At 40.9% G+C, this 27,568-nt stretch overlaps 1 protein-coding gene across 1 annotated transcript in view; it reads right to left on the bottom strand.

Moving 5' to 3' along the window:
* Positions 1-25,586, bottom strand: part of slc27a4 (solute carrier family 27 member 4) — a 29,062-nt gene extending 3,476 nt beyond the window's left edge. The window contains exons 1-12 of the mRNA XM_063013718.1: positions 25,462-25,586; positions 17,017-17,178; positions 13,624-14,018; positions 9,800-9,958; positions 9,627-9,696; positions 8,947-9,038; positions 7,710-7,819; positions 6,374-6,583; positions 4,638-4,764; positions 3,152-3,289; positions 2,887-3,051; positions 1,050-1,196 (exon numbers count right to left, since the gene is read on the bottom strand). Of these exons, the coding sequence (XP_062869788.1) occupies positions 1,050-1,196; positions 2,887-3,051; positions 3,152-3,289; positions 4,638-4,764; positions 6,374-6,583; positions 7,710-7,819; positions 8,947-9,038; positions 9,627-9,696; positions 9,800-9,958; positions 13,624-14,018; positions 17,017-17,177 (1,774 nt within the window). The 5' untranslated portion in view covers position 17,178; positions 25,462-25,586. The remainder of the gene's footprint in view (positions 1-1,049; positions 1,197-2,886; positions 3,052-3,151; positions 3,290-4,637; positions 4,765-6,373; positions 6,584-7,709; positions 7,820-8,946; positions 9,039-9,626; positions 9,697-9,799; positions 9,959-13,623; positions 14,019-17,016; positions 17,179-25,461) is intronic.
* Positions 25,587-27,568: the final 1,982 nt, after the last annotated feature.

The raw sequence follows: 27,568 nt of genomic DNA, 5'->3' as shown, positions 1-27,568 counted from the left end.
ATCTTTTGGGTGGGGGTTCATCTGGAACCCCACTGAAACACTGCGTGCTCAGCAGAAATGGAAAGTGCACCACCATAATTTACACACAGGGGCAGTTTAGTGTAGCCAATCCAGCATCTGCATGTTTATTTCTTGGATGGTATCACATACAGTATCATATACAGAGAGTCACACGTCCCATCTGTGATCTACCACCCCTTGTGCAGACGCCTCAACTGGCCAGCAGAGGCCATAATTGCAGCAGTGATGAGGAATCCCTGCCCCATTGTCCCTGCCCCTACAGGCACACAGCCAATCGCGTGTCCTCGTAGGAGCCTGGTTGGGGGGGATAGTGCATTAAAGCTCTGTGCCATCAAAGTGTCACATCTGCATGTCTTTTAGGAAATGGCAGGAAACCAAAGTGAGAAACTTTGAGCCTTAAACCCATGTTACTGTATGAACCACTCCACCAGCTGCACCACAGTGCTGCCCAAGTCCACAAATCAGAATCAGAATCAGATTTATTGGCCAAGTATGTGGATACACACAAGGAATTTGTTTCCAGCTGATGGTATCTCTCTAGTAATAATACAGTGTACAGGCAATGTATACATTAAACACAAAAATTATAAATAAATTATACAAACTCTAAGATTATATACAGGCAATATACAGATATGTAATTTAGCAGCGTGTGAAATATTTACAAAACAGTAAAGTGCACAGCATGTAGGATGAGTACTACAGTGTAGTCAATTGGCAGCAGATGAATATTGTTACGCTTAGGTCTGTATTATCAGTCATTTATTTATTTAAGAGGGAGATGGCCTGTGGGAAGAAACTGCTCTTGAATCTGAATGAAGTAATGGCCATTTGATGATCATTTTCTTAATATTTATTATTGAAATTACTTTAAATCTTGTTTTCTGGAAGGTCCAAATAATTTGGGAAGGGGGCTTTTTACACTTTTAAGTTCTACAAACAATGACAAAAAGATGCACTGATTTTGCCTGTAGAAACAAGCACTGACATAATGAACATGATGTAAAAATAGTGTGTAGGTGTTCTACCTGTCTTGTTAACCTCAGGCAGAAAGCGCAGGAACACGGGTCGGGCATAAGGGGGCAGCGCCTTATCCAGCTCCCTGCTGAACTTCTCCAGATTGGTAGTGTGGTCTGGGTCCGCGATGGCTGCCATGCCAGCCTTCCCTTCTGCGCCTGGGGGGAAACAGCAACATTGTAAAAAGCAGCAAGTACTCCCCCACAACACACGATACAGCTGGGCACGATTCTAAAGCATTTTTTTCTTTTTATTTCACACGCTGCACTTATAATTGTAGCAAACAAGCTTTCAGTTCACACCAGCAGCGCTAGGAACACGTAGAACGCCCATGTGTCACACTGTGCCCGTTTCAATGCATAGTCCTTTGTGTGTGTGTGTAAATGAACCATAGACTCTGCATTTGAGTGGGCGAAAAATAACAGACTTTGTATTGGAAATGCATTTGAATATAAAATGAAAGAGTGCGAGCAAACCTGTGTACTCATAAAGTACTGAATGTAAAAATCAGAGACAATTATTATCTCGATCAGATTTAACCACAGAGTATGATGCAATAATTTCCCTCTGGATAAATAAAGTACCTACCTACATACCTATCCCCCTACCTGCACACCTACCTACCTACACACCTAGCTACCTACCTATCCACCTATCTACACACCTACCTAGCTACACACCTACCTACATAGGTGCTCTAGTACACTTGATGCTCAATAGAATAAGATTTGAGATTCAGCCACAGACTGAAGCTGGATTCTACAAAATACCCTAAAATACAATTTTAATTAATAACATTAATTAAATACTTTAAATAATTATTCATATTTGTACTATATAATTCTGTCAGCAAAACTACCACTGATTTTTTGTTAAACTGTTGGTAATGGAAATGGTAAAACACGTATCAGTATTAAATCCTCGTTTTCCAGCTGCATATCCAGTGTGGATTGAGTTTCCTGTTTTGAGGCGTTCCTTCTGTTTTAAAGTACGACCGACTGACTCACTGACGCAGTCCTAAATGTAAACCAAATGAAGCATTACATGGCTGTGGTCACTGGAGCAGAAACTTAGATTGTAAAAGTCAGGAATGTTTATTAAACCAGCACAGTAAGCTCGCTATCATTACTGTTCTACAGGAACTCAGTACTGAGTTGTAAATCCTGAACCTGATCACAAACAATCCAAATATAGCAGCTCTGTACACACTGTAGAGTCACACCGGCATGCATTTTACACCTCACAGAGCAAGAAATGCAACAGAGGGAAGGACAGGAAATGTTTAAAGTGGTGGTCAGATTATCAGAGAGAGAAAAACAATAAAGACAAGAGAATGTAGAGCACATCTTTTAAAACTATGCAGATAGACAGGACAGAGGAGAACAGAAGAAAATTACATGGAAGGAAAAGACAGTCGAATCAAATTTAGGTGTGTAGCACTTTTTACAATCGACTTTGTCTCAAAGCAACTTTATAGATTCCAGGACCAAAAACCCTAATGAGCAAGCCGAGGGCAACAGTAGCAAGAGCATAATAGACGGCCATCTGAGTGCCTGAAGAACAAATTACTCATAAAACAACAATGAAAGGATGGTAATAGAAAAAGCATGAACAAGACAAGGACGAGAGGGACAGCATGGCAGGGCAGTAAGGGACAAGACATTGGCAAAAGGAAAAGTAAAAATAATATAATATAAATAAATGTAAGGACAACAGCAGAAAGATCGATTCTGCTGGATGAGGAAGGGACAGAGAGAACTGAGGTTACACAAGAAAAGAACACGAAGAAAGAACAATCTATTCTAGATGCAAATTGCGAGGAGTTTGGAATATAAACAGTCTGTGTACCTGGCACCTCAACACCATACACCACCACGTCCTTCATGTCCAGCAGGCGGCTCAGCGTGCCCTCCACCTCGGTGGTCGAGACGTTCTCCCCCTTCCAGCGGAAAGTGTCTCCTGTACGGTCCCTGAAAAACATATGGCCATTCTCATCCATCACCAGCACATCTCCTGCAAAACAGGGACAAAATGTTTCATTTATTTCAGTCGGAGACATTTGATCAATTCAGCACCTTGTATAAATCCTGCTGTTCCTTTTTGATAAACTTACCTGACAGGTAGGCACAATCTCCTTTTTTGAAGACATCTTGGGCAATCTTTTTACTGGTGGCTGTCTCGCTGACATAGCCGTCGAAGCGCCTTAGGGGGTCGTTCTGAATAATCCGGCCGACCAGCTGCCCGGGCTCACCTGTAAGACAGCAAACTCAGTTTAGACCAGGGGTGTCAAACTCATTTTCACCGAGGGCCACATCAGCATTATTGTGGCCCTCAAAGGGCCGATTGTAACGTATCCTGCTGTGATTGCAGTCTGTTGTTTTTCTTGGAGGCTGAATTCTGCATTTATATTGTCCTACTTTACCACAGACACGGCCTCATAACACAAGAGACGCACCGGTTTCTCTTCCTGAAGCACAAACTTGTTTTCATTTTCATTAAATTTCCTCCTTCTGCTTAATTTTCTTATTTATCTTGTTGTACATTTTAGGATCATGTGTAAATATGTGTAACATCTACTGGCGGGATGTGTCACTTTGCAGGTCACAAAATCAGCCTGCATTTTGAAAGATGCAGTTTGTTTAGGATTTTACAGTGTATTTTTAAGACAATCATTCTGTCCTCACTAATAGTTTATCCCCCTTGCTCAGCTAGACAGACAGACAGACAGACAGACAGACAGACAGACAGCTCCCTTCAGAATACAGTCGGTTTATTTGCTCGCCAGCTGTGTGATACACTGTGTGCATCAAAATGAAGTAAAAATACAAACAATAAAAACAATAAAGAACTTAATACAGTACAAGCACACAGCTGTAGTCGAGTGTTACATCTGGTACAATATGAGATTTAACCAAACGTAAAATAGCGCTAACGAGTTAGCATTTTGTGTAAAGATACTAATTGCTATAGTAACGGTAACAATTGTATTTAATTAGGTAAATTTGTAACTAAAGCGCTGTGATATACTCACTAAACATTTACAAACAACTGAGAATATAAACGCCACTACTTACAGACGATGCTTTGGTATGATACTGCAAGATAATTATCTGTATTTATTTATTATTGTTTACGTTACTGACTACGCTACCCCGCGTTCTTTTGTCACCAGTTGCACTTAAAGGCGCAGGACTACCATTAAATTATAAGCGCGTCTCTGTAACGACTCGAACCAAAACAACAATCATACAGTCGTTTAAGCTCTCGCTTATGATGTGGCGGGCCGGATCTGGCCCGCGGGCCGTGAGTTTGACACCCCTGGTTTAGACTGATATGACTTTATTCAAACACTAACAGACAACACATGATTTTGCCTTTAAAATACTGAACAAATGTTTAGTTGTGATATACTGGCACAGATTATCAGACATGGTTATTACGCTCCGTATCAGGGGACATTATGCACTTTAACAAGGACACTTGTAGGAATGTTGTTTCATTCTCAAGCTTCAGCAATCACCTGCATGTGTGTATGTTTATCTCCTTATTTTTATACCTAAAACTGATTTTGAAATTCACCCGTCTGTGGGGCTGCTTACCTGGACCACATGGTATGCACACTCCATCGGGTCCTCTGATGAGCTCCATGGTCTCCTCATTCACTCTGACCAGCCGGATGGGGTAAACGAAGGGCAGGATTCGACTGTTAAAGCCACATGCACCAATCTGCACAGAAAACACACACAACATCTATTGCTATTGCTAATTATAATTATTATTAGAAGTATACACATCCTTTTTCAAAAGGTGCGTAAATCAGAGCTTTAAATATTGGCCAACAACCAACAGTTTCCACATTCTGACATGCTTACAGTGATCAAACCAGTTTCCTGTTTCCAGGTCATAAACAACATCAAAAGCATGGCAGAATGTGTTGCGCAAGTCCAGCTTGAGATGGAGAGGTTGGGTGTACTGTGTTAGCAGATGTGTGGGGGTATGAAATGCTTGTTACTTGAGTAGTAAATGTAGTAGGCAGTGAGGATACAACAGACAGCATGAAGTTTGGCAGTTTGCAGCCCTGCTTTGTTTTTTTTCTTCTTTTCCATCTACCAGCACACCTTAATGTCGTACAGCTTTTGACTACCTACTGCAGCTGTAATGATCTGCTAACACTGAGCTTTCAGAGTACTTTATTTACCAGCTAAAACATCCGGTTGGGAATGAGCTCCTCTAGAGTTTAGCTAGAAAGCCCTCTGTTCTCACACTTCCCACATATGCACTTAAAAATGCATTAGCCAGCATCTGCATTACAGCAGTGGGTGAGCGAGAGTGACGGAGTGAGGGTAACAGAAGGACTAGTAGAGCTTCACCAGTCAGAGATTTTTATTACAGATAAGCTGATTTGTTGGCCAATTTGTATTAGCATTATTTTGTGGTCTAAATAAACAAATACAACACATTAGCAATTTACAGTATTTTCATTATACTTATATAAACTAATACACTTAAGCTTGAAAATGAAAAATCACTTGTTGATTTAAACAACAGAAAATTAAATAAGGATAATTTAGGGCAGATGGAATGCCTTTATTTGTCATACATACATAAAGTACAATGAAATATTTGCATATCCCAGCTTCTTTGGCAGAAGCCATTGTATGGAACCTCTGGAGCACCAGGTGATAAGGGCCATGCTTAAGGGCCATGCTTAAGGGCCCAACAGGCCTGCATGACAGAGCCAGGATTCAAACCTACAAACCCACAGCTCTAACCACTAGGCTTCCACTGTCCCAAAGCACATGTTTGGAAGTTGGAGACAACTGACTATTTAGCTAACGATTAATCATAATTAATTACACTACAGCAGATATTCAAAATATGTTCAAACCACTAATATTTAGGTTACCCAATTAATTATGTATGTCTAAAAAAATCTACTAAATCGCCAACTGCACATCTGCTTATTCCAATCGGACACCTCTACTATATACTGATACATTATATGGTCAAAAGCATTTGGACATGAGCCTTTTGGACATTTTATTCCAACCCATGGACAGTAATAAAAATGTAAAGTGTGTCAATGGGAATTTGTGCCTATTAGTCCAGGGTCTATTGACAAGAACATAGGCATAAAATATATTTTATAGAATAGATTTTTGTGCACCAATTAGCAATGAATGTGGCAAAAAAACACAATGAATGGAAGAAAAAGTATGTCCACAATCATTTGGCTGTATGGTATATATGAACATTAGGTCTGCAAAGCAAATCTCTAGCACCATGTTTTTCTTTCTGTGTTTTTAATAAATGTTTAGTTTTTTTAAAGCCTCACCTTGTTGTCGAAGTTGCCCAGGCTGCAGTTACACTCGGTGGCTCCATAGAATTCAGCGATCTGAGGAATGTTAAAGCGCTGCATGAACTCCACCCAGATGGACTGACGCAGGCCATTGCCTAGTGCCATGCGAACCTGGTGCTGCTTCTCAACAGCCCGCACCGGCTGGTTCAGCAGGTACCGACAGATCTCACCGATGTACTGCACAATCTGTGAGGTAGGGATGAATTGGCATCATTAAAGTTAACAGCACTAAAGCACAGATAGAATTTGTTCTGCATGTCAATCTGCTGTGATACTGGAGAAAGTGATCATCTGAAGCAGTTTGAATATTGATAAAACCTTCTCTTAATGATGCATCCTAAATATAAGTGAACACAGTTACCAAAGTACGTCACTTGTGCATGCACGGCCATATGAGGCTGGATTTACACAAGCTATCTGGACAGCATAAACAATACTGTAGCATGGACAGACTAGATCCTCCCAGGTTTCGATTATTCTAGAAAGAATCTTTTACTGTTTGTTTCAGGGGCTTCAGAAGGCACATACGATGGCGTATACTGCAAACTATATAGTTTGTTTTCTTCACATCTTCTTCTTTAGTAGTAGCAGACATACATTTGCATTAGCCAAAATTAAAACAGTAGTAGAGGCAATCTGAACGCCAGTTACTAAGAACTGATGCGTTTTAGATTTCCCACCTATGATTTAAATGATAATTTCCTTATTTTTATTTTAGTTATTTATTTATTTATTTTTCAGCTGCTCCTGTATTCAGGGGTCGCCACAGCGAATCTGATCAGCATACCAGACCTGCAATAGTTTTTACTCTAAATCAGTGGTCCCCAACCACTGGGCTGCGGACCGGTACCGGTCCGTTGGTCATTTATTACCAGGCCGCACAGAAAGAATAAATAATTAGAGATCGCTAGAAGAGCAATTAAATTTCCAATACTCGGGTGTTATTGTCCCTAATCACCACTAGGTGGGAGCAGCGTCTCATTGCAGCGAAAGAAGCTCAGGATTTACACAGATTTTCCATTCTATAGTTATTCTATTTTAAATCCCCTCGCAAAAAAGGTTAAGGACCGCTGCTCCAAAAGCCTTTCCTGATTTATATTATTTCTATCTGGGCTTGGGGCCGGCACTGAGAGTGCACTAACAAGCTAATGGCTAGGCTGTTATGACCACCGTCTTGGGCATTGCAGACACCTGACCGGCCAAATCTTTGAATCTTTGGAAGGTCATTACATTATATTTTGCAGTCTAACAAAAAATGAGATTTTGTTGAATTTAAAAAAAAGATTTATTTGCTTTTCTGACTGGCACTCACCGTGCAGTTGTATTTGATACAGTCTTCCCAAAATTTGGATGCTGAAAACTTCTTCTTGATGACGACCGTCATGCCATGAATCAGACATTGTCCAACTCCCACAATGTTGCCTATAGTGGACAGAAGAAAAAGTGACACACGTCAAAATTAATTGCTCAATGTATGCTTTAGTAAAAACGTCACAGAAACCCCAGGATCTGTTTCAAGACTCGAACATGCTTTTTTTATTCAGTCTCTGCATTTTTCCCTTTCTTTCCTCCCAATGTAGTTGTACCCAATGACACACTTCTATCTCCTTCACTGCTGCAGACCACTACTCTGATCGAGGAGGCTTGTACCTAACACACACACACACACAATCTCCGACACATGTATAGTGGTCAAGCGCTTCTTTTCACTTACATGAGCTTCAAACTTCAAACAGGGATCAATATTATTTAGGGAGACTCGTGTACTGATCCCCATTTTTCACAGCCTCTGTGCAGACACCATAGTCCAGCCAGCAGAGGCCGCAACTGCAGCAGTTTCACCTAGTTCTTTTATTTCCTGTTGTCACCTACAGACATAGCAATAACTCTCAGAAAAAATACACACGATTGGCTGAGATCTCATCTTCTATATTCTAACCGATATAAACATCAAAACTCTGCATCTCACTTGTATATAGTTTAATTTAAGATCTCGATACTGTCCCACTAGCCTACTACACATCTGAGATCAAAGGTTCAAATCTCCAGCAGTGTTGTCAGCTGGTTGACCTCTACAAACAGCCATGATTCTCTCTGTCTGCTGGGGGGGGGGGGGTGGCTGTCGGCCCATGTTGGATTGGCGTCCTGTCTGGGGTGTGTTACTGCATTGCTTTGAACTTTTGAATATTGTCGGATACTGTTATTGAGCTACTCGCAACATGCTCTTGTGCCTGTCCGCTTTTCCCACTATACTTTTTAAACTCAGAATCTCACTTAAAATTTGGGTACTTAGTCCATTAACGTCTGGTTGAAAAGTTTAAGTAGGATGTTTACTATGATCATTGAACATTAAATCATTGAAAATAACCACCACGGCCCTGACCAGGATAAGTGGTGGTAAAACATGAAGATGAAATGAATGTTAATGAGCGTACACTACATGTAAATATACTGCAGCTCAGGATGTGTCACAAAGGAAATGACATTGTTCACACGGTTACTGCAGAGTTTATAAAACAGGAAGTGCACAGTGAGCTAGAATTGTTTACCTGCCGAGTGGTAAAGTGGAAGACAGTCGTACAGCACGTCCTCTGACCTCATCCTGAAACCGTAGTACACAAGAGCAGCCATACGGTAGTACCTGCACATAAAAGCCAGAGAACAGGAAACAAAAGAAGTGATAAAATGAGAGGGACATCAAGAAAGAGAGGGGTATTTTGGTATGCAACGACCCTTTGGCTTAGAGTGCATTGCTGATATTATGTAGGGCATGTAGGAAGTGACACTAAGAGGGCAATGGACTAATGACCAAACATGTCTAATTTGGAAAGTGGCTCAAAAAAGTCCAAGATGGCTAAAGCTCGCCAACAGGACAAAGCCTAAAAAAATTATGCCACATTTCATATAAAAGTTAGCTTTTTGTTAATTATTGAGCTGAAGTTGGATTTCTGATGCTGCATTAGTAAAATCTAGGTGAATTCAATACTGAACCAATAAACACAAGCTAGGCAGCTGCTTATAACCACTGTTTCCTCATTAGCTGAGCCTAGCCATTACAGTAATACCATGTATACACGTACTAGATTAATGCACAAGGTTGGATACATGTATCCCACACAGCTTTTAGCAAACCTGAGTGAAATATACTATATTAATTCATAGTGTAATATAGAACCAGGGCTGCGAGTTTGTAAAATGAAAAAGGCAAATAAAAAAACTGTTTGTTTACCTGCTGTGCACAACAATGGCAGCTTTCGGCATGCCGGTAGTTCCAGATGTGTAAATATAAAATAGACGATCTACAGACACAGAGGAAGAAAAAAGCATAATGTATTACCCAGATAACCACATGGGTCCTATACTTGCCCAAACAAGCTAGGTTGATGTGATTGGCCTGCTCACCAGTAAAGCCGCGCTGAGGTGGTCTGGGCTTGTAAGTGGGCGCAGCATCTAGAAGTGGCTCTAGGCACTCGGTTCCATTGGGTACACGTTTAGGATCCCAGTCACCTGAACAGAAGAGCTTCACTGTCTTCCCCATAGAGCTGTGTATCTCACACATTGCTGCAACAAAGAGAGCGAATAAACTAATTAAATACAGCTGTCAACATAAATTAATATTAAATATATAATTGTCTTAGGGTTCTCAGGTGTAGTGGTTAATTATACTAGCCCACTACTGCTGGAATCCAGGGTTCAAATCTTGATGTCTACAGACATGATTGGCTATGTCTGTTGTTGTGTGGCAGTGGATTGGTGTCCTGTCCCGGGTGCCTTACTGCATCGCACAGTGATTCCGGGAAACCAGACCCAGACCAGTGGGTAGTGGGCTAATGTGATTTACCACCGAGCGCCCTGTCATTATTAACTTGAACTAAACTTGGTGTAGTGAAATCTGCCAGTGAAGCAGTGCAATATTCTTTATGCACCCTTCACATTTGCATGCTTATGCAAACTCACTCTCACTCTCTCTCTCACACACACACACACACACACACACACACACACACACACAGTGTGTGAGTTTGACACAGGAAGTGAAAACATAAAAGTGAATACTGCTTATAAAAATCATAATCACATTGCTGTATAGTTTCATTTTGCTTTCTAGAACAGTATTAAACGCAATAATGTATAACAGCTAAAAAATATAACCTCATTGTGCTTTGATAATACATACAAAAAGACATTAGATATGTTTAAAAACTGGCGTCACCCCTGATTTATCACTTGCCCTGTACGACACGCATGCAGCTCTCACTTCTTTTCACCCGCCAGGGACAGCGTCTCACAGAGCGCAGTATCACATGTGCAGAGCCACGCACTGTAATTGCCCAACCACGAGGAACCCTGTTCAACCAGTGTCCCTCCCCCTACAGACACACAGCCAGTCGAGTGTCTGTTTAGATGCCCGGCCAGCTGATAGCAGAGCCGAGATTCAAACTTAAGAGGTTGAGATCTCAGGACTGGTGTGCTAGCGTGTTTTACTGCTGCACCACCCGAGCAGCATTTAGGGCTATTTTTTCACACTTACTTCAATACACTTGGTAATCTGTATTGCATTATTTTAGCTGTTTATGGTCACACTGAATATCCTAAGATTTTGTATATTTACACTTGCTTTTAAAGCACAATGTAGTAAAACACATCTAAATATTTTCAAAGCATTCAGTTTATATTGTTAATTTGGAATAATAATGCAAAAATATCCCCAAATATTGCAATATTATTTAGAATGGGCACGAGACTGAGATTACTGGGAATGTGTACATCTAACCACCTACATCATTCACAATTATACTGGAATGAACTTTAGTGTAACAGTCAACAACCCCCCTCCCTCTGCCCCACCCCACTCATAAACTATCCTACTGAGATAACGATATAGTGCAAAAGTGAGAATGCTTGAGGCAAAGGTACCAGTCTGCATTCTCCAAGTCGAGCAGAGCCGTATAAAAAGCTTGACTCGGCTAAATCAATATAGAGAAGTGCTGACTCACTCCCACCAGCTTTGTGATGCACAGGCTCCAGTTTCTTAAAGAACAGCTTGGTGCACATAAATACATCCACTGATTCTACTGCAGAGCTACATGCTTTTTGTTCCTCTTTCAGCCCTCGCTAATGTCAACACCTTTTAATCATCATGATCTATTTCAAAATCAGACTCATGTTTATGCACCAGAGTAACTTCTCACAGATGCTCAGTCTTCTCATTCTTGACACAGATCCCAAGAATAATGTTTACTGTTCTAAGTTACATTTGCCCTGGGTCGAGTTTCACTTCCTGTTCATATTACTAGCCTGGTTAATTGCACAACCTCTTGCATAGCGACGTGTGCTACTCCCTGTAATGGCTGCTGCTCCCTGCTCTAGTAAAATTCAAATCCACCCAATATTTCTTCATTTACAACAGCCAATTGCTCAAGATACTTTATCAGGAAGTTACAACTGCAGGGTCTAATTACTGCAATATGACAGTGGGTGAAAAGTATAAAAACAGCAGTGTCTTATTATTTATTTATTTATTTGGGTTTAAATGCCATATTTAACACGTGTCATTTAACGGCAAGAAATAGATATTAGTTTCTGTTTATTTATTTTATTTTGTCTTTATATTTTAGTCCATTTTTAATTTTCATTTTTATGGTTGCAAGGTAGGTTAAAACTGTTCTTGTGTTGTCCTGTGTAAGAATTTATTTTATGGTTTCAGGCATGTGTACTTGTTCTTTTTCTTGATGTATTTGGGACGTTCTATTAAAATGTGTTTTATTGTAACGGGAGTTTGGCAGATTTCACAGGTTGGTGGGTTTTCTCCTTTTATCAGGTGTTGGTGGATTACTCTGGTGTGGCCGATTCTGCATCTTGTGTATATGACCTGGTCTATGCGCCGTCGCTGGTGTGTTCTTCTTGGTATTTACAGTGTCTTAGTTAGATGTAAGGCCATTATAATGCACCAGCACAGCTTTAATGCCAGCGATTCTGCAAGTTTTAGATCTGGTTAAACAAAATATCATTCTTACAAAAACGCTGGATACAATGTGTTCTGCCAAACACAGTTCAGAATCTACTGTAAAGACCAAAGCACATCATTTTCATACACATCAAACCATTCGATAAGCTCTCGTCTCATGTGAATGGGGGCGTTGGCCTCTTTTTCGACAAGAAATACCAACAGATCAGTTAGCTGAGAAATCAGAATAACTTTGTATTGATTAATTAATTGACTCTCTGCCACCTGAACAGCTGCTCTTTTGTTTATCTTATCACACTAATGCTCGAAATATCACTTATAAAGGTGCAATTTCTGCCAAACCGTTTAATCCTGATGTCTCTTCTCATAGATCATTGTTCTTTGTGACTGAAGCTCCAGCTTTCCAGGGAGAGATATCTTGATCTCAACTCAAAGTCGAGTGGGATGGGGGTTCAGGGCCCACCATTGCCAGGTTGCCACTGTTGGTCTCTTGAGCAAGGCCCTTAACCCTCAAGTGCGTGGATTGTAAATAGTCAAATAGTCAATGGTCACAGAGTAAATACAGAGACAGAGAGAGAGAGAGAGAGATAGAGAGAGAGACTGCTTTTATGCAGTTGTAGCCTAGCAGTTAAGGTACTAGACTAGTAATCAAAAGGTCGCTGGTTCAAGCCTCACCACTGCCAGGTTGCCACTGTTAGGCCCCTGAGAAAGTCCCTTAACCCTCAATAGCTTAGACAATATAGTCACAGTACTGTACGTCGCTTTGGATAAAAGCGTCTGGTAAATGAGGAAAATGTAAACATAAATCTGCTGAAGTAAATGTGCAATCTGTGGCCTTATCTGTCAAAGAGGTGCTTGTAGCTAGACAGGTCATGGTTTAGAGAAAACTGTGCAACTTCTGCATGTCAAATTAAAGGATAACTTTAGGAAAAAGACCGACACCACAACCCAGACCAAAACATTACAAATGTTTTTGTGTTGCTGTGAACAGTGTGATAGAACAACTAATCACCAATGAAATGGAAACAAGAACAGGTCATTTTTAACATTTTAAATAAATAAATGTGATGATACTGTAAACATTAAGAACTGATCATTATGATGTTTGTTTGTTTAATTCTTAATGCCATGTCATCTACTATGGCTAGTATCATGGCTGGATAGTAAAAGTAGGGGGTTGATTTGCTTTTTTTCCCATTATGATGTAAAAATGTAACGAAACCCTCTGTCTGTGTCCTAACCACTGCGTCTCACTCACCCTCCGTCAGCTCACTCCCGAACACGACGGCTTTGGCGTTGGAGATGTTAACACAGTGCACCAGGGCATCTAGGCGCAGGTTAAAGTTGATGAGAGCCGCCTCCACACCGATCTTAGCCATGCCCAGCCACAGCCCCACGTACTGCGAGCGGTTCTCCATGAACAGGGCCACCACATCGCCCTCCCTGAAGCCTCGCTCCCACAGCAGGTTGGCCACGCGGTTCGAATACTCGTCCAGCTGCTTAAAGCTCCACCTCTCGCCGGTGCCTTCAAAGATTAGTGCCGTTTTATCACCGTACTTCTGCACCGTCTCGGCGAAGATTCTAGGCACGGTGTTACGCTCGCGTAAGTGTCGCTTCACGTTGAGTTTTACTTTTAGGAGCACAACAGCTGCACTGTGAAGGAGAAAATAAAAGATTTCGATTAGAAGCTTTCACAGGGTTCTGAGCTGAATAACTGAATAGCAAGTGGAACCAAAAGTATTTCTGCCTTTTCAGCATCAGCATTTAAAGCTGCTGTATGTAACTATGTACTAGCATTATTGAGTCAGTAAAGGATTAAATAAATCAGCTGTTACTTCAGGTTACAAAAATATAAACTTCAGATATTAAATATTAAGCAAGATCTGTCAGTGTGGACTTTTTTAGACATCAATTCATCATAGTGGATTGACAGCACAACCAAATGCACTTCTTAATGTTAGCTAAATGTGTAATGATTTGACACTAATAACCATTTTGTTAACATTTTTCATCATGTGTAGCAACCACTTTATCCTTATCAGGGTCCTAGTGGGTTCGGTTCCACTGGAAAACACTGAGTACAAGACAGAAATACACCATACCAATACGCCAATCCATTGCAGAGCACCATACACATAAAATAATTGTATGGACAAACCCCATTTCCAGAAAAAATATTGAATAAAAAAAGTAAAATCTTGGATTTGTTTATTCTCTTGAATCTTTATTTAACTGACAAATGTAGAAAGAAAAGATTATTAATGTTTTCACTGACTTTGTTCAACTTTGTGGTAGTTTGTACAATGTAGGGACTCAGGTGTGTTTAGAGCTTGTAAACTTAAAATATTAGATCTATTTATTAATACATTTAGATGATTGACGATTTATTTATCCTCATCAGGTCAGAGTAGGTCTGGTTTCCTTAAATCACTGGGCTTAATTCAGTAACACATCCTGGACCAGACCCCATCCATCACAATGCATCTCCCCACTTCAGACATAGCCAATTGTGTCTGTATGTAGACGCCCGTCCAGCCGATAGCACTGCTGAGAATTCGAAACACTGGTTCCCAGTGGTACTGGGCTTGCATCATTTACAGCTGTGCCACCCAAACACTTTTTACAAGTAAGTTGATGCAAATAAAATAAAAATAAAATTTATACAGATAAAGAGAACCTCATTTCTAATTTATTACATTTAAAACTAGTGATTTTACTAGTGCAGTCAACTGGAAAATGATTCACCACAAATCAGTTGCTGACAAGGAAGTGGTATGTGTGTACACTTCGGCACAATGACAAACGATTCACACATTACCTCTGACCCAGAGTCCAAGCCGCCACCGACATTGTGAATCAATATTTTATATAACACCACACTCATATCAGTAAGAAATCATGTGCTAATGCCAGTTTCTAACTGAACCCCACACAGACTTGATAACGGACTTGAACATTTTCTGACCTTTTGTACACAGACCCATCTCTCCTGAGTGTTCAGTACAACACATATTTCAAGTTTCTGTTCACTCCTCCAGGGTGGGACGTGTCAAACCTGTCGGGGTTACTTTAAGATAATCCACTACAAGCACTTCCTCCACTAAAGCCCGTAGAACAGGAAAGCCCTGCATTACAGGCTCAAGAGAAACCCCTGTATTCAGAACTAAAGACAGAATCCTTGTGAAGGTATTAGGAAGTGGTTTCTTATTACTTTGGTATTTTGTGTGCCTCAACAGACTAGAAACTGCAAGGTTTATTTCTGAACATGTTAATGGTTTACCAAATAACCAACAAATAACAATGAAATAACCCCTAAAATGTCTTGGTTTGGAAAAATAAATTATGGGGTGATAGTAAATACCACATACAGACTGTTGGGTGGCTAATACTTGATGCAAGAGGACAAGAAGGCTATGGCTTTTGACGTGGGCCAACAGAAGGACTTCTGTGGGTCAAATTGCAGATCATCTTAATGCTAGTAATGAGGTGAATATTTCACAACACACAGTGCATTCTGTAGGTGGGACTTTGTAGTCATAGGCCAGTCAAAGGGTCCATTCTGCCTCTTGTCCTTTATTGAAAGCATCTATAAGCAGCACACACTGGCTGACCACATAAAGTGCCTGGTCGCCGAGTGCTGAGGCTCCAAAATCTTGTAGAACGCCTTCCCATAAGAGTGGAAGCTGTTATAGCTGCAAAGGGGGCACCAATGCCATATTAATACCTATGGATTTAGAATATGATGTCATAAAAGCTCCTTTAGTGTATGCAGGGACATCCACAGAGATAACAAATAAATAGATATTGTAATAATTTGTTATTTAAATGAATATTTTTGTATTTAATGGTATTTGCATTGCGCCCGGTGTTTCCCGGTAACACCAGACCTGCCACAGATCTGACCAGGATAAAGTGGTTGATAAAAATGCAATGAATATAAAAATATCATTAATTATATCCACATAGTATCATAACCTTCAGATAAAACTAAGCTACAGAGGTGCTCAGGGGGCGCAGAGGTAAAACAAGCTAGCCCACCGGTACAGGCATTTCAGTGCTGCTATCAGGCAGCCATGCGCCTACGCGGACAATTGGCTTGTCTGGGGGAGGGAGGGCCGAAGGGATTCCTCATAACTGCTACAGTTGCAAGCTCTGCTGGCTGATCAATAATGCTTGTATAATAAGACGGGCGATAACGGAGATCTTGTGTGAAGATATGGGTTGATATGAACCGACCTTGTGCAGGTTAACAGAAGAGGTCGGCTACTGCTGTTGGTCACAGCCTTCCAGGTGAAATATGATTGGGTAATTGGATATGACTGCATTAGTAGAGAATTTCGGGCAAAATGCATGCACAGCCCCAATTTAGGCTTCTAAATGCTTGAACGTTGTTTCAATTATCTTTGAACTCTTCACTCTTGTTCACTACACATCATTGATCACAGTGCAGTAAAGTGTGGCCTTAATGACTGAAAGCAAGCATATTAGTTCAGCTTATAGATTCATTCTCACAACACATGCATACCAAACTGAGGTGATGGGCTGAAACTCATGAAAAAAAAAAATCATCTAAGTAGAAATGCTACCGTTCACTATTTCTTCAGCTGCTGTAATACCTCTATAAGTAGGACCTGTCAGACTGTACACTTACTGTAAATCACGGCCGATAGTCCTCGCGAACACACGCAGGGAGTTCCACCCCCCTGTGCCCAGGAAAAAGATGAAGGCGGCAGGAAGGGCCTGTAACCAGGGCAAACCCAGGACCAGCCTGAGCCCGAAGAGCAGCGCAGTCGAGCATCCCAGACGCAACATCCTACACACACAGGAATCAGAGAAATGGACTTTAGGAGAAGTCTTCACACAAGAACAGGTATAAATAAATACACTGATATCAGCACATTAAAAGCGAATAAGTTAGCTTGTCCTAGAACACCAGTCATGCGTGACACTATGAGGGGGGAATAAAACTAATATAACGATAAGATGTGCAGTTAAATTGGCAGTAGATAAGGGGAGATAAGTCGTAGCTATACTGAGGAGAGCAGGCGGTAATGGAACACAACCTCTGATCTTTGGTCTGAGATATACACACAGTCATCAGACCGAGTCAAGGTGCGCTCCTCCTCACCCTTATAAATTAAAGATCAGGCCATTCAGCAGATGCTGCCAACAGAGCATCATGTTACAGGACCAATTCAAAGCAACATTAGCTGCTCGTTTCCCTTAGATATTATTCAGTTAGCATATTTTGCTGATTGAATACAATAGTTTCCAGTCTTTTAGTTCCATGAATGATGACTACATAAACTGATGGGGACGTTTAGGTACACTGTATGGCTAAAAGTATTTGGACCCCTGACTATGAGCTTGTCGGACATCCAATTTCAATAACAAATGGTATTAAAATGATGTCGCCTCCATGTGTTTCAGATATACAGACAGCCCCTCTTCTGAGAAGTCTTCTCACAAGACTTGAAGTATGTCTGGTAAAATTTGTGCCCATTCAGTCAAAAGAGCATTTGTATGGCTGGCCACTGATTTGCCTAAATTTATGTTTAATTTTAAAGCTTTTTAGAGGGGCTGAGGTCAGAGTTCTGTGCAGGTCGCTGGAGTTTCTTTAAACCAAGATTTTCTTCATGTCTTGATAGACCTTGCTTTGTGCACAGGGGCACAGTCATGCTGGAACAAGAAAGGGTGTTCCCTAAAGTGTTGCTGCAAAGTTGGAGGCATGTAATTTCCTTAGCAGAACTGATTTATTATACCTGTTAGCAATTGTTGTGGCAGAAAAACATGAATTTAAAAAAATAAAAGTATAATACATGTATATCTAGAAGTGATACAAAGTATTCTGTGATCCTGACTGTGATCTTGCTAAAATAAATGATTAAATTATTAACTAAGTTAACTATCAGCTACTTTTTTTTGGCTTATAACTGGTGTGATAATGAATGTTTTAGGACAATCTGTATTCTAATTTCTGTCATTTGAGTTAATGATTTTGATTAGAGATGGACCGATCGGGGTTTTTGGCACCGATTCCGATCTCCGATCTCCTTTCAGAGACATCGGCCGATAGCCGATTCCGATCGGGGGGGGGGGGGTATTAGCAGTAAATAAACTTAAAAAGAGCCTCACAGTGAAGATAAACCGGAGCAGCGCGCATGCGTGTGTGTGTGTGTTTGTGCCTTTAGAAGAGACGCTTTGTTCACAGTATCGCTATAAGTGATTCATTGATTCATGAGTTGATTCGTTTTTATGTGAAGCGTAAGTTTCTCTTCTCGGTTATCTCTCCGTGTTTACTGTTATTAATTAAATGTCGTGGTTTTAAATAAACACCAGCTACTACAGAACATTTTGTGTGACTCTCTTACATTAAAAAGCTTCATTAAAAAGCTTAATTAAACTGCTATTACCACAGATCTGTAACCGAGTCAGACTCGTTCCGTCTAAGGAGCTAAAAGTTTTCTAAAAGTTCAGCAGATGATCCTGAACTAACGAATTTGGTAATGAATAAACTTTTGCCTCGGATTGGCTCTGTAACGTGTTCTGCTCTCATCTACATCACAAGTAAGAACCGCTCACGATTTACCAAAGTGAACCAGGAGTTTATATAACGTGCTGATAGAATCGACTCCGATGTGACCGGGTTGAATTATCTTTTTAAAGTAAATATTACAATCAGCAAAATTACATCGTAAGAGCTTTCACGATGGTTTCTGTACGATTGTTGATGAATGGTGATGTGATGGTTGGTGCTTCGTAGCTCAAAGTCTGGATCAATCCACTGAGCTGTTAACTTAACATGGTCTTTATACAGGTCCTTCTCAAAAAATTAGCATATTGTGATAAAGTTCATTATTTTCCATAATGTAATGATAAAAATTAAACTTTCATATATTTTAGATTCATTGCACACCAACTGAAATATTTCAGGTCTTTTATTGTTTTAATACTGATGATTTTGGCATACAGCTCATGAAAACCCAAAATTCCTATCTCAAACAATTAGCATATTTCATCCCACCAATAAAATTAAAGTGTTTTTAATACAAAAAAAGTCAACCTTCAAATAATTATGTTCAGTTATGCACTCAATACTTGGTCGGGAATCCTTTTGCAGAAATGACTGCTTCAATGCGGCGTGGCATGGAGGCAATCAGCCTGTGGCACTGCTGAGGTGTTATGGAGGCCCAGGATGCTTCGATAGCGGCCTTAAGCTCATCCAGAGTGTTGGGTCTTGTGTCTCTCAACTTTCTCTTCACAATATACCACAGATTCTCTATGGGGTTCAGGTCAGGAGAGTTGGCAGGCCAATTGAGCACAGTAATACCATGGTCAGTAAACCATTCACCAGTGGTTTTGGCACTGTGAGCAGGTGCCAGGTCGTGCTGAAAAATGAAATCTTCATCTCCATAAAGCTTTTCAGCAGATGGAAGCATGAAGTGCTCCAAAATCTCCTGATAGCTAGCTGCATTGACCCTGCCCTTGATAAAACACAGTGGACCAACACCAGCAGCTGACATGGCACCCCAGACCATCACTGACTGTGGGTACTTGACACTGGACTTCAGGCATTTTGGCATTTCCTTCTCCCCAGTCTTCCTCCAGACTCTGGCACCTTGATTTCCGAAAACAGTACTTTGGACCACTGAGCAACAGTCCAGTGCTGCTTCTCTGTAGCCCAGGTCAGGCGCTTCTGCCGCTGTTTCTGGTTCAAAAGTGGCTTGACCTGGGGAATGCGGCACCTGTAGCCCATTTCCTGCACACGCCTGTGCACGGTGGCTCTGGATGTTTCTACTCCAGACTCAGTCCACTGCTTCCGCAGGTCCCCCAAGGTCTGGAATCGGCCCTTCTCCACAATCTTCCTCAGGGTCCGGTCACCTCTTCTCGTTGTGCAGCGTTTTCTGCCACACTTTTTCCTTCCCACAGACTTCCCACTGAGGTGCCTTGATACAGCACTCTGGGAACAGCCTATTCGTTCAGAAATGTCTTTCTGTGTCTTACCCTCTTGCTTGAGGGTGTCAATGATGGCCTTCTGGACAGCAGTCAGGTCGGCAGTCTTACCCATGATTGCAGTTTTGAGTAATGAACCAGGCTGGGAGTTTTTAAAAGCCTCAGGAATCTTTTGCAGGTGTTTAGAGTTAATTCGTTGATTCAGATGATTAGGTTAATAGCTCGTTTAGAGAACCTTTTCATGATATGCTAATTTTTTGAGATAGGAATTTTGGGTTTTCATGAGCTGTATGCCAAAATCATCAGTATTAAAACAATAAAAGACCTGAAATATTTCAGTTGGTGTGCAATGAATCTAAAATATATGAAAGTTTAATTTTTATCATTACATTATGGAAAATAATGAACTTTATCACAATATGCTAATTTTTTGAGAAGGACCTGTATATCACACGATCGGATCGGCTACTTTTAGGAAATATCGCCGATCGCCGATAGCATATTTTGATTAAAAATCGGCCGATACCGATTCGTAGCCGATCGATCGTCCCATCTCTAATTTTGATTCATAATGTCTTAGCTGACGTTGCATTGATGAATAATTGTGTAAAATCACAGGGCAAAGCAGCAACACACCCCTGACAGACCACCAGAGCCTTCTCAGACAAAGTTGTCCCGCACTTTGCAGACATCATAGCCTAATCTATTTTGGGAAGGCTTTCCACACCGTTTTGTAGGAATTTGTGCACATGAAGTATTAGCATCCATGATGTCAGGCATTGATGCTGGACAAAAAGTTTTGGCCTGCAATTAATGTTCTAATTTCTTCCTAGAATGTTCAGTAGTGTTGAGGTCAGGGTTTTATGCAAGCCACTGAAGTTCCTTTACACCAAACTCATTACACCATGTCTATAACCTCATGCCATTAACCTTGCTTTGTGCACAGTCAAACTGGAGCAGGACAGGAACATGGGACCAGGTTTTGATGGTTAGATAAGGAGATCTTTTTGACAACAAATTCGTAAGCAGGGTTTTGTGTAAATAGGGGATTCTCTGTAGTGTTCTAGGTAAGCATCTGCATGTTTATGCTGTAAAGGCAACGTTTCCCCCCCAAAGCTGTGAAAAGCTGAGGGACACCAGAGCACTCTAGCAGCAAGCCTGGAGGATGTCAGTGTGGACATCCTGCATGCTCAAACAAACATCAACACAAACCGCACACCTCGTTAATAGAGCACATTACTGTAACTACCGAGCACTATTAAAAAAGCTGGACTGAATTGCCTTTTGAAGACGAACTAAACTGCTACCTGATCCAGGCTCCATGATTCTGCACTTCTGAAAGAATTTGATTAGTGGAAAAGCTATTTGCAGACTCGTTCTCTTTATATAAGCAGGCATGTTTGACTAATATTGAGGCATGCAGATCAGCCCCCACTCTCACCTTCAGTTGCTGCAAGGCAACAATGATGTGTAACTTACATCACTAACCAATGCGTCACAACAGTGCATCAGGGTTCTTTAGTTAGCTAATTGGCTAAATCCCTGATATTTGTAATTTTATAATCACACACACTTTTTGTAGGAAAAAAACATAATGTAATAAAGAGTAGCTCTGAGATACCAGATGCTTTTCTATTATTCGATTAGCATCTTTACTAAGTCCCATTTTGTAATAGAGGACCAGCTACTTTCTTTGCATAAAATCTATATGAATGTTGAATAGGCATTGCTCGTGGTTTTACGTTTGTGTAACAGTTCTAAATTACTGCCACGTTCATAATGTGATCACTGAGTAGATTGCAGACACAATATAATGATCTGACCACTACTACAAGGATTAGCCATGTAGTGTGCAGACAGTATTTAGTGCACACTATATAGCTAATAATCTATTTACCACTAAGAACAATAGTATGATGTCAAAAGACCATATGTAGCACACATTATAAAATAATCTCAGCACTACTGGGAGGAATAGTATAAGGTGTTCAGTTTTTACTAATCTGAATTGTACTTCAAGGAATAGTATGTAATGTGCGTTATATACTAATCTGAGCACTACTATGGAGAATAGTATGTAGTGTACACTATATACTAATACTACTCTGAACACTACTGTAAAGAATAGTAGTGTACACTATATACCAATCTTAATACTACTAAGAGAAATAGTATTCAGTGTACAGTACATACTAATCTGAATACTACTAAGAGATATAGCATGTAGTGTGCAGACAGTATGTAGTGTGCAGTGTGCATTCATTTCAATAGTACTCAGATGAACAGTATGTAGTGTACGGAAAATACTAATGTGAATTCTACTAGCAGGAATACCATGTAGTGTGCAGACAGTATATAATGTACAGTGTGTAAGTGAAATATTGTGGAAGCGTATGTATTAAGCAGCATATACTAAATTTATATTACTCCTAAAAGAAATAGTATGCAGTGGACAAAGTACTAATAGAGGGAAGAGCATGTAGTGTGCAGATAAAATGTAGTGTACAATGTACAGTGTATCACAAAAGTGAGTACACCCCTCACATTTCTGCAAATATTTCATTATATCTTTTCATGGGACAACACTATAGACATGAAACTTGGATATAACTTAGAGTAGTCAGTGTACAGCTTGTATAGCAGTGTAGATTTACTGTCTTCTGAAAATAACTCAACACACAGCCATTAATGTCTAAATAGCTGCAACATAAGTGAGTACACCCCACAGTGAACATGTCCAAATTGTGCCCAAATGTGTCGTTGTCCCTCCATGGTGTCATGTGTCAAGGTCCCAGGTGTAAATGGGGAGCAGGGCTGTTAAATTTGGTGTTTTGGGTACAATTCTCTCATACTGGCCACTGGATATTCAACATGGCACCTCATGGCAAAGAACTCTCTGAGGATGTGAGAAATAGAATTGTTGCTCTCCACAAAGATGGCCTGGGCTATAAGAAGATTGCTAACACCCTGAAACTGAGCTACAGCATGGTGGCCAAGGTCATACAGCGGTTTTCCAGGACAGGTTCCACTCGGAACAGGCTTCGCCAGGTTCGACCAAAGAGGTTGAGTCCACGTGTTCGGCGTCATATCCAGAGGTTGGCTTTAAAAAATAGACACATGAGTGCTGCCAGCATTGCTGCAGAGGTTGAAGACGTGGGAGGTCAGCCTGTCAGTGCTCAGACCATACGCCGCACACTGCATCAACTCGGTCTGCATGGTCGTCATCCCAGAAGGAAGCTGACGCACAAGAAAGCCCGCAAACAGTTTGCTGAAGACAAGCAGTCCAAGAACATGGATTACTGGAATGCCCTGTGGTCTGACGAGACCAAGATAAACTTGTTTGGCTCAGATGGTGTCCAGCATGTGCGGCGGCGCCCTGGTGAGAAGTACCAAGACAACTGTATCTTGCCTACAGTCAAGCATGGTGGTGGTAGCATCATGGTCTTGGGCTGCATGAGTGTTGCTGGCACTGGGGAGCTGCAGTTCATTGAGGGAAACATGAATTCCAACATGTACTGTGACATTCTGAAACAGAGCATGATCCCCTCCCTTCGAAACCTGGGCCTCATGGCAGTTTTCCAACAGGATAACGACCCCAAACACAACCTCCAAGATGACAACTGCCTTGCTGAGGAAGCTGAAGGTAAAGGTGATGGACTAAACCCAATTGAGCACCTGTGGCGCATCCTCAAGTGGAAGGTGGAGGAGTTCAAGGTGTCTAACATCCACCAGCTCCGTGATGTCATCATGGAGGAGTGGAAGAGGATTCCAGTAGCAACCTGTGCAGCTCTGTTGAATTCCATGCCCAGGAGGGTTAAGGCAGTGCTGGATAATAATGGTGGTCACACAAAATATTGACACTTTAGGCACAATTTGGACATGTTCACTGTGGGGTGTACTCACTTATGTTGCAGCTATTTAGACATTAATGGCTGTGTGTTGAGTTATTTTCAGAAGACAGTAAATCTACACTGCTATACAAGTTGTACACTGACTACTCTAAGTTATATCCAAGTTTTATTTCTATAGTGTTGTCCCACGAAAAGATATAATGAAATATTTGCAGAAATGTGAGGGGTGTACTCACTTTTGTGATACACTGTATATGTATCTAAATAAAAACAGAAAAGGAACAATAGTACCCACAGTATTTGCTACTCTGAATACTACATTGAGAAGGCGGCACTGTCGCCTCACAGCAAGAAGGTTCGATTCCCAGGTGGGGCGGTCCGGGTCCTTTCTGTGTGGAGTTTGCATGTTCTCCCCGTGTCTGAGTGGGTTTCCCCCGGGAGCTCCGGTTTCCTCCCACAGTCCAAAGACATGCAAGTGAGGTGAATTGGAGATGCTAAATTGTCCATGAATGTAACCAAAGTGTGATAATATGACGTTAAAATCATAATAAACCAATAAATACTAGATTGAGCAATGATGCAGTGTACAGATTAAATACTAATCTGAATAGTAGTGTGTAGTATATACTTTTCTGCCTACTACAATGAGAAATTGCGCATATAATGTTCAAATGGATGTGCAATTTAAAACACAGCCCATTTATTAACGTTGTATGTACACTACAGTGACGTGTGATCTAGTTGGCTAGGATGCGGTTTGGGACGCGGCCACAGTGTGCAAATGTAAGCTAATGTGAACTGACTCATCCAAGTAAGCCATGTGCACCATCATAGTTCAACTGAAAGGGATTTAGCAAATCAATCCAATCATATATCAGTAATAAAAACATGTCTTAGTTTAAATAGGAATATACATTTACTTATGTCGATAAGATGCAATTCGGTTTCCTAAGCAACCGATTAACTCGATCTGAAATAAGCTAGCAATGCGTTATTAGCTTATTATGAGTGGACAGATTTCTTTATTTTGGGTGTATTTATTTTCAAAATAATATTACTAATAAGAATAATAGTTAGATTTAAAGAGGATGATACAATCCAGCCATCCTGCTTATAGCAGGTTTAGACGCATCTGATACTGACAAGGTTGTGAAGAGGACAGTGGAGGGAGCCAGTCCTCACACCAGCACCACAATGAAACACATATAGAAAGGAAACACCAGGAATGGATAGATTAGAGAGAGAAATAAAAACAGCAGTGTGTTTATTTATAGTAAAACGAGATGAAGTACCTGGCTGTGTATCCGCAGTGTGATATCAGAAGCACCTCTCACACCTTGATCAGATTATAGACACAAACCTCCCGTCGCCTCACGACTGTCGCTTTATTTCGCTTCTATACCGAATAACAACACAGAGCACGTTAATTATTCCGCGCTTTCTCATCCGTCATCGATTCACCAGCTCCATTTTCAGCGACAGGCTAATTGTAGCATCCAGTAATTCAAAATGACCTTATAATTTTCCTACCATACCCGCCCTTCCCTCTTCGCTCTCACTAAGCTCTGAGTGACAGCCCCGTCAGCCAATCGCGGTTAGGAGATTTGTGACGTCACACAGATGGGCGGGGACTGACATACAACATACGCGGAATCCTTAGCCGCATTCTAGCGCTGTTCGATCTTAATTGTGGAGTCGATTCTTAATATGATTCAAAGAGTCGGTTCATAACGCACAAATTCGGGGTTTCTGAAAACATTTGATCTTTTTTATTATTTTCACTAACCGCTGGACCCTGGTCAGGGTCGCCCACCGGAAACAACTAATCATAGTTGATAGTGAGAACACCTGTTTCTTTTTTTTAAAGTTAGATTAGATTAGATTCAACTTTATTGTCATTACACATGTACAAGTACAAGGCAACGAAATGCAGTTTAGAAGATGAAAGAAGATATACTTTATCTGTCATATACATATACAGATGTGCAGTACAATGAAATTCTTTCTTCGCATATCCCAGCTTGTTTGGAAGCTGGGGTCAGAGCGCAGGGTCAGCCACCTTACGGCGCCCCTGGAGCAGACAGGGTTAAGGGCCTTGCTCAAGGACCCAACAGTGGATGCTTAGCAGAGCCTGGATTTGAACCGCCAATCTTCCGGTTGATAGCCCAAAGCTCTACCCACAAGGCTACCACTGTCCCATAACATGTCCCATAACATGTCCCATAACATCTAAGCAGAAGTGCAATAAGCAGAAAGTGCAGGATATACAGTATCTATGATACATTATTTACAGTGGGTAAATAGCAGTGGTATGAACAAGATCTATAAAGTTGAATATATTATTGAATGTACTATAAACAAGATATACAGCTAAAAACAATGTACATTAAGGTGCAGATTAAGGTGCTGTGCAGGTTAAAGTGATACAGATTAAGGTGCTATGGACATGATAGAGGAATGTATATATAAAACATGGTAAACAGATGTATACGGTATATATGGAATTTATGTACAAATGAGTTATGAGGTATGTACCAATGATATACCTAGCAGAAAAAGGATTGTAGTGCAACCTTGCCAGGAGGAGAGATGTGGGGGGGGTTAGCTGTGGGGGTGCACATGGCCTGGTTGTACAGCAAGTGAAATTGGTGTAATGCAGTCTCTCTGGGGTTTTCCATTTTCTTTATGTGTATGTGTATGTGTGTGTGGAGGGGGGGGGGGGGGGGGTTGTTCACCTGCTTCTTTTGATTCCTCACACCTCCTGCACATATATGCAGGTCAAATATAACTCCTGGTATGTATGAGTGAATGTTAAATACACTGTCATTTCCACATTATACTATGCGTATGAATAAAACAGCGACTCGACAGTTAAAGAATAAAAAATAAACCCTTCATTAGCCCATCAGTGCTTTAGAATCAGCGCATTTCTTGGCTGAATCAATTTTACTTGAATCAACTCCGATTCTTTGGATCGACGTTTGAATCTTATGATCAGGCAATCGACTCCTTTCGGGAATTGTCGTCAGCCTGACTGCAAACTAGCTTACGGTAAAACATGTCAAAATAGTGTGTATAACAAACATGGTTACATATGAATAGGTGGGTATTTTGTCACTCTGCTCAGTGCAGTATTATAGTCGCACAGACTGCAGCAGGTCCTGATTCTCCTTACTAGCTGTCTAACCGAGCACTAATGGTCTGTAGTGCCCTGAATACCCAGCAAGGAGCCAACTGGGATGGAACCAGAATTCCTCTGCAGTAATGTGAAGTAGATCTGTGGAGGAAAAAACAGAAGAGTCAGAAACAAAAGGGTGGATCTGCGTCCCGCACCACGCTAAACAGCCGAGCGCTTGTTCATAAGCGTCAAGTCTGCGCAAGCACAGCGCAGTCTGCGCA

Source organism: Trichomycterus rosablanca, chromosome 18 (assembly GCF_030014385.1).
Source record: "Trichomycterus rosablanca isolate fTriRos1 chromosome 18, fTriRos1.hap1, whole genome shotgun sequence".
Taxonomy (NCBI): Eukaryota; Metazoa; Chordata; class Actinopteri; order Siluriformes; family Trichomycteridae; genus Trichomycterus; species Trichomycterus rosablanca.
This window is presented reverse-complemented; position numbering and strand designations above follow the sequence as displayed.